Source organism: Pygoscelis adeliae, unplaced genomic scaffold (assembly GCF_000699105.1).
Source record: "Pygoscelis adeliae isolate BGI_AS28 unplaced genomic scaffold, ASM69910v1 Scaffold412, whole genome shotgun sequence".
In the NCBI taxonomy this organism is placed as follows: Eukaryota; Metazoa; Chordata; class Aves; order Sphenisciformes; family Spheniscidae; genus Pygoscelis; species Pygoscelis adeliae.
In genome coordinates this window covers 336,381-344,190 of record NW_008824190.1, presented here as the reverse complement: position 1 = coordinate 344,190, position 7,810 = coordinate 336,381, and the positions used below count along the sequence as shown (strand labels likewise).

Sequence of the window (7,810 nt, the reverse complement as noted above, 5' to 3'; positions counted from 1 at the left end):
GTCGCTAAATCACAGAAGCTCTAAACATCGCATTAGGTTAATCTCATGACACAGCCAATAGTCTGTCAGATGATCAAAAGGCACCTTGTGGGACAACTTAAGAGTCGTATTATAGGTACACTGCACAAGGACGCCGAGCAGCATCTGTAGCAATCTCGCCGCGGCAACATAAAAAGGCTTTCCCCCTCCGCTCCGGCAGTGCAACTGAGCAGGCAGATTACCATGCCCACACCTCATTTTACAGAAAGAACCGTGAGCCAGTACCTCACGCATTTCAGTAAGAACTCAGTCATGTTAAGCCTCCGCCATCAAAAGCAATTTAACCTGAAAGGTCGTATTTTGCACACAAGTGTCAGACAAGCAGGTAGATTTTTCTTTTCAGATTACTCTACTCCAGCACCGGCAATTACTGGCAACGAAGACTGCTGATGGTAATGCTGTCTTACAGCTGCACAGAAGGGTTTTGAAGCAGCTCATCTACCCAGAGACTGTGCACAGCAAGACAGACATTACACAGAACATCGTAATGGCCAACTGCAGCTCGCGCAAACGGGTAACACACTATTCAAACAAGCTAGACAATCAGGAAATGTTTTTGATAAGTCATCTGTACATTATTTAACGCAACAGAGCTAACTGATCCATTGTTAAAAACAGCTCTAGAAGGTTTTCCTAAGATGACAAGTCAGAGAAACTAAGACCTCGCAAATTACTGTTTCTAAGTCACATGGAGTCTTGTCGGCAAGGAAAGATCGCAGGCAAACTACTACAGGGCCTGTGGAAATGTACGAATGGATTATGTAGGGAGCAGGGGGTTAAAGCTGTCCCCCAAATCAGGCACAAGATGCCATATTTTTCATGATGCTATATTGGTATAATACCTGAATTTTGTGCAGAACCACATCCTCGTTTCATGGAACTTCTCCAGAAAATTTTCTCCTATCTCTGATGGTACAACAAGCTAACGATGATATCCTGCAGTCGTTGAATTAAATGCCTCAAGACATTAATATATAAGGCCACTGGACACGGGGCTAAGGCTGAAAACATACACTCCCAGGAAACTCCTAAACAGCGATTTCTCTGAGCAAACCATGCTCTTCCTTCCTGTAAAGACTATTTCAAGGGCACCCTACTTGCTGTGTTGAACTCTTGGACTCAAGCAGGAGACAACACAACACTAAGGTGAAGGCAGCACAACCTGTTTTCAGTTGAAAGACAGGCTTTTGGGAATGAAAACTGTGCAAGGCGTGGATGTAGCAGCAACATAGCAATTCACCTGAGTGACATGGATTCCTTCTCCTCGCCCCACAAAAAAACCAGGGCCTTGTTAGGCTGAGTAGACCTGTATATTCATGTACACACCCATCACATTTTACATATTCTTCTAAAAGGAGCTCAGCATTTAAAAGAAACGTAAAGAAAAGGTTCCGTTACATGGATTTGCTTGATTGTTATGGTGTGTTTTGGGTTTGTTGTTGTTTTTTTTTTAAAAGCAGAACATACATAAAAGCTTATCTGAAGCCCTGTGTAAACCGCTGGCAGTTTTGCCACTGGGATCAAGATCTTAAGCAACAGCAGCAGGAGTACTGGGGAGACATGTACAAGGGCTGCTTTCCTTCTGTCAAGCAGAAAACCTAAAGCTGTTCAAGTTGAGGGCATGGACAGAGAGTTTGGTACTCATTCCATCAAAGCAGATGGAGGCAAAAATAGTCTAATCCAGTAAAAAGGAGAAAGAGCATTAAAAAAGTTTAAGGCTTTTCACTTCTGCCATTTCTTTCTCTCTCTCCCTTTCATCCAATGACACATAAATAAGAACACTTTATAGTTCAGAGGGGGTTGGAATTTGAATCACTTAATCATAATTCCAAGTCAAAACTCTCTCTCCCAAGTCTTATCAGGAAAAATAACTGACAATTGGCAACACACCAAGCAAGTAGCACGGGAATGCATAACAAAATGCTGAACACAAATCACTGCACAAAGAACAATAAACTAAACACACAGAAAACCACAACTTAATTATTATATACGGGGAATACCTAAGGGTGACAAACACTGAGGAAGACAAACAAGGTAATGCTACTGCAAGCATATCTTGTTTGTTCCCTTCTGTACAGGCAACAGCCTTCCTACAAACAGCTCAGGAGCTGACCTGCGCTGAGGCGTAGCTAAGGGAGCAAACTGGTAACGAGTAACGGGCAAACAGCACCGAAGTCTTAAGTTAAGCATCACGCTGAACTCAACAGCGCAGAAAGCCGGCTTTCACTTGATTGGGTCTCAAGGATATTTACAATTTTGAATAGCTATTTGAGAAAGTGACCTAAGAAAGCAAGTCAAGGGACAGACACCAAAGAAGTACAGAGTTACAGCTACTGCCGGTGACGCAGTACCTCATGTTTCACAGGAGTTCAGTCATCGCAATGTTGTTTTTAAAAGCAAAGCCTAGACCATGCAAATCTTGCTGAAGCCAAGGGAAGCTGCACAGAAACGTTTGCAAGTTTGAGCCAAATAAAACCAGTCATTTCAAAACAGTGCAGAAGCTGAGACTCTACCTGCACCTGCAGAGAACAGTAACAAATCCTCTGACCCACTCCTTCATCCTCCCAGGGTAATGGTTTTTGCTGTTACCGCTTCAGCTCAGGTGGCAAAAATCCACACAGTAGACTCACCTAGACGTTTTGAGCCTACTAAGAAGTCATGGGGCATAAGCACAGTACCACAAGAGAAATTACCCTAAAGTTCGGACCTGTTCTTAAAACTAGAATGACATGAAGATGTAAGAACTAAAGCCTCTCTTTTTGAAAGCTTCCTGCTCCCCACCCCCTATTTTAAACACTTTCATGATTTAAAAGAATACAAAATGAGTTCTTAGTATTCTTTAAGGTATAAAGCATCATCCCCTCTACGAGATAATATTAAAGAAAAGGTCAGCAAACCAAAAGGACTGGGCTGTTAAAATTTATCAATTCAGCAGTGACAGGAGAAAACAAAGTCACTGTGAATTTCTCAGAAATTACCAAAAATCGTAAGTATCAAAGTACATATGATATGTTCCAATATTAGCTACAGGTTTTTTTTTTTTTTTTTAAAAAAGGACTGCAAATATAACAGTATAGTAAGCTATTCACTTCGGCTAATATACTGCTTGACACATTTAGATATTACTTCCACCCAGGAAGTACAAGATTCCCCCCCACTCAGCAAAGCCATCTTATTAAAATTGATCCTAAATCCATATAGCATTAAGGCTGTTTTGTTTTTTAAAGAGCCCCCCCCTTCCCCCCAACCACTGTTTTCTGGTTATTGCTGATCGGAATGCATGAATACCTGCACAGACAGCATGTGAGATGTGCTTATGACGAGAATTTAGGATATTTGGCAATAAGCACAGCTGCGCACTACTGACTGTACCTAGATTATTTGTTCCCCACTTTCAGTTTAGCTGAAGAGCTCTAGAACAAGAAACCATCGTAAAAATGGCTTCTTGTTTTAGCAGGTTTGTTTGACAAGAGGAAAACAAAACAGATGGAAGCAATGCAACATGATCAAAGGTAATTTATGATAATAGAACTTGCACAAGAGCTCCATAATACCTACCACCTGTATTTAAGCTCCTCTGTTTAATCCATTAGCCTGTATCAACCAAATCTGACAAGAAAACAGAGGTATCAAAAACATGAAGATCCTACAAGGTCTAGTGAGAAGGTACCTGGTAAAGAACGACCTTATTAGCCACCAACTCAAGGAAAGGTTAATAAACTGAGCCTCTGGGTGCAGAATCTCTCCTTGGAGATCGGACAGTATTCACTGCCCATGTAAAGCTCAGACTCCGTCTGGTTTCTTTAGCACGTCAATATAGTTTGAAGAATCTCTCATGTCACAAGCTATACAAACATGAGTATAAAACCAGCTGTTCTCATTAACATGGAAATAATGAAGCCTGTCTTCCAAATTCAACTTGTTAAATATATTCCCTTATCTTTTAAGAAATCTGCTCAAAATGCTGCTTAGGTATGCTAAACAATTTCAGTGATCAAGCTGGAGCCAGTATTTGGGTTTTAAAAGAAAGCTTGCAAAGAAAAAAAAAAAAATTTAAAAAAATCATGACTGGCAGAAGAAGTTAAAAACGAACGAGAAGTCACTTGTACCATCTGCGACCAGGAGAGGTGTGCAAATGAACTTTCTGAATGCCCAGGAAAAGAACGGTTAAGAGGAAACTCAATTTTGAAGAACACTTCTAACTTCATACATTCCTTTCCAAAACTAACCGACACTGAAAATCAGTCTTCCCTCATCTGTCATCTCAAAAATGCTTTTCCCTGTTTTTAATATAACTTTGAATTTAGACTTGAGCTGACATCATTACCTTATTGAGCTCCATTCCATTAACAAAGGTTTACCTTCACTTATAACGGCTAATGAATTTTTAGAGTTTAAGATTCCTTTCGTATTCAGCAACCATTCTGCAATGCTATCTTCGCTGCCAGGTTAATCTCTAGCTACGCAATTTTGAAACACAATTTGCAGACCCCTGAGGCTATCCTACAAAGTCTTAATTTTAATAACTCTAGGTAAAATCTCAAGTCACAGCTATTGCAGGAGCTGGAATTAGCCTCGAACTTTAACTAGCTTTGCAAGGGCAAGGGAAATTAATCTGCTGATTTATAAAACAAGTTCTAAACACAGCTGCTGATGGAGAGTCCTACAAAGTAAGGTCAGTTAAGGATTACATCATTAATCTGTTTCAGTTCATGTCTCTCAACAAAAGAAACAGGTTAACTGCAAAGAAACAGTATTCAGGAAGTGGAAATGATTTGTCGTCTTAGATACTAGCAAAAGCCGCAAGTTCCAGATGGTCTAAGGTCTTGGTTTGTGTTTTACAAAATTCTTATTTAAATACAGTATTTGACAGTTATGTACAAAGTTTAAGAACTCCATTATTCATTCATCTGTGTGCATAAACTAACAGGGAAAGGAAGGTTTTCTGTGCTTGCTACAGCAGTGTCAGGAAGAAAGGGGGAAGAGAAGCCTTATAGTTAAACTGATTTTTTTTTTTTTTTTTTAAATAATACTCTGGCGCAATGGTCTTAAAAATAAAACCAGCCGATAATAAGAACAGCATTCTCACTGCTAAAAATCAAAGCCCTGTATAGAAATCGCTTTATACCCTTAAAAATTACTGCACACCTAAACACAGAAACTCCCAACCGCAGCAGCCTAAGTTCCATATATTACCACGCTTTTGAAATACATACCAGCTATCCTCTTCTTCATTGCAATTTTCAAGTTCTAACACTTTCACTTCATCCAGATCTGTGTTATTCGAAAGACTTTCTAGATCTCCACACTTTTCGCTGGGATTTTGTTCATTGATTTTAACTGAGGAATCAATACCTGCGATGACCAAGTTTCCCATAAGCTCTGTGCTATTACTTGTATCCACACGTGAAGAACATCTAACGTTATCAGCGGTCTTCCTCTCCGCCTTACACATGTTGGAAGACAATTCCTCAGGGGCACTGTTGCAACTATACTGCATTTGGGCACCTGTGTCTTTTTTTAAGAAGTTGTTCTCTCCTTCCTCTCTTCTTATTTTGCTTAACTGGTTGTGCAGATCTGCCATTATTTGCAATTCTTGCTTCTCGGTTATCGCATTGATGCTATTATTAATTTCCGTCCCGTTAAGACCAGAGTCATGGTTATCCACACCAGTATGGATCTCACTTTGCATGTTTGTCCCAAGCACGCTCCTGCTACTCTTCATTCTTGGGTGCTGATTCTCGATCTCCAGCCTCCTCACCAGCTCCCGCAGCTTTCGCACCTCCTCTAGCTCTGGGCCAACCTCCTCGGACACCGGCTCCGTGTCAGGGCCCATGGCGGTGTTCTCCGTTGAGTCCCGTCCTAAGTCAGGCTCCAGAGCGTGATCCTGCTGTATGATCGGAGCATTTCCAGGAACTACCATCATCCAAAACGCACAGTTCCACTGCAAGACATGAAAAACGTATAAGCGCTCCACAAAGACGCACAATATTTTAAGCAAACCGGAATGAAACACCAAAAATTCTGACTTTTATAAGCATAAACTAATTACATTGGGGTACAAGGTGACTGAATTTAATCAAAATCTATTGAAAAAGAACAACTGAAATTAGAATGAAACATTTCAGCAAACACAAACTACTCATTTTAAACAGCTAGGACGTGCAACTATTATGCTACAAATTAGACTGTATAAAAGGAAGCTGATTTAATCATGCACAGTAGTTTAGTTTCCATCTGTTTACAAACAAAATACGTGAGGAAAAGCATTGATTGAGCAAAGTCAGGAAACATAATTAGCAAGGTGCTGACGTCAGACAATGACAGCATTAAGAAAATGGTAAAAACATCCTTTGTTCGTTACCAGGTTTATCCTGGAAAAGCAGAAAAAACGTGAACACATTTCTGTATCAACTCACGCCAAAAGACTAACGACAACGACTGACGACAGGAACTGCAGTTACTGTGGTACATGAAAATAAGCGTAACTAATGTCTTTACTGGCATATTTTCCTGTTACAACTGAAGAGAGAGGCAAGCTCTCTGATGCAAACACAGTGAAAAACAGGAAAAAAAAATAGATAAGTGTATCACACCGTAGATTACATATTCCAATAAGTTTCATAAAATGAAGCCATCTCTCTGCTTTTCCTGTCTTAAGTGCTACTATTCACCCCGTGGCTGTGCTGGCCAAGGAAGAGCATGCAGAGCACCATCGCTCAGGCAGCTTTAAACTGCACAGGCACTCAGGCTTCCCAAAAGCCATAAAATAATGCAGGTGCATTTAACGTACAGTTTTACAACACTTACAGAATAATAAGCAAACACTGATTTTCCCCTACACTAGTGATTTACGTGAGTTTTCAGTTTCAATGCGTGCATTCATTTCTGAATTGACTCTTCATTGAAAAGCCCCTAATACGAGATTAATGTTCCACAGAGCAAGTAAAATAGATTCCCCTAAAAAAATTACAAATCCTTTCTATTTTGCGGAAGGAGGGCAAACAGACAGACTGACGGACAGAAGAGGGAGTTAGACGACACAGCCAATTCAAAGTTTAAAAGATCTGATGCAGGCATTCAGCTGCATTTGAACCCTGATTTTTTGTGGCTGTAGATGTTCTTCCCCCCACCCTTTGCTGTTGGAAAATTTCTCCTGTTTTTAAGGCCTAACTGCCAGCAGGTAGAGGAAACCACGGAAGTTAAATGTCACACAGCGTACACAAAGCAAGGTTAAAAATACATACACCCCGCCATACACACCTTAGCATCTCCCTGTTCTTCAGTTACTTGTAACAGCAGTAGCTGAGTACGTTTCCTAAAAAATATAGTTTTGGGTTTGGTTTGTTTTTTTTTCACTTGACAGGGTTTTTTTTTTTTATTTTGGTCCTCTACATGCAAGATAAAAATTTTAGGCTTACATTTGAATTAATAACGAGCATGAACAGCACTTAGGCAGAGCTGTAAGTGAACAGAGCTGACTGCAGCATGCTTTAAACATAGCTTTCAAAATCACGCCTGCAAGAATCACTGCTGAAGTCATTTTGACTTGGGGAGAAGAAATTTAATTTATAGTTACCAAGCAATCCGATTCCTACTCGTATGCCCACTTCGAAAATCTCCCTGCATGCATTCTCACTCCTACGAAATCATCCGATCTCTCGACGAGTAACAGAACTAGTATGATTTCCACAGACATTTCAAAGCTATTGCTCAGGAACTCGCTGAGGATGCACCAGCGGGGAGTTTAAGAGTTCTACTGTCAAAG

At 40.3% G+C, this 7,810-nt stretch overlaps 1 protein-coding gene across 1 annotated transcript in view; it reads right to left on the bottom strand.

Annotated features, from left to right (window-relative positions):
- Positions 1 to 5,968, bottom strand: part of LOC103925889 (SLAIN motif-containing protein-like) — a 23,633-nt gene extending 17,665 nt beyond the window's left edge. The window contains exon 1 of the mRNA XM_009334688.1: positions 5,259 to 5,968. Coding sequence (XP_009332963.1) covers positions 5,259 to 5,968 — 710 coding nt within the window. The remainder of the gene's footprint in view (positions 1 to 5,258) is intronic.
- Positions 5,969 to 7,810: the final 1,842 nt, after the last annotated feature.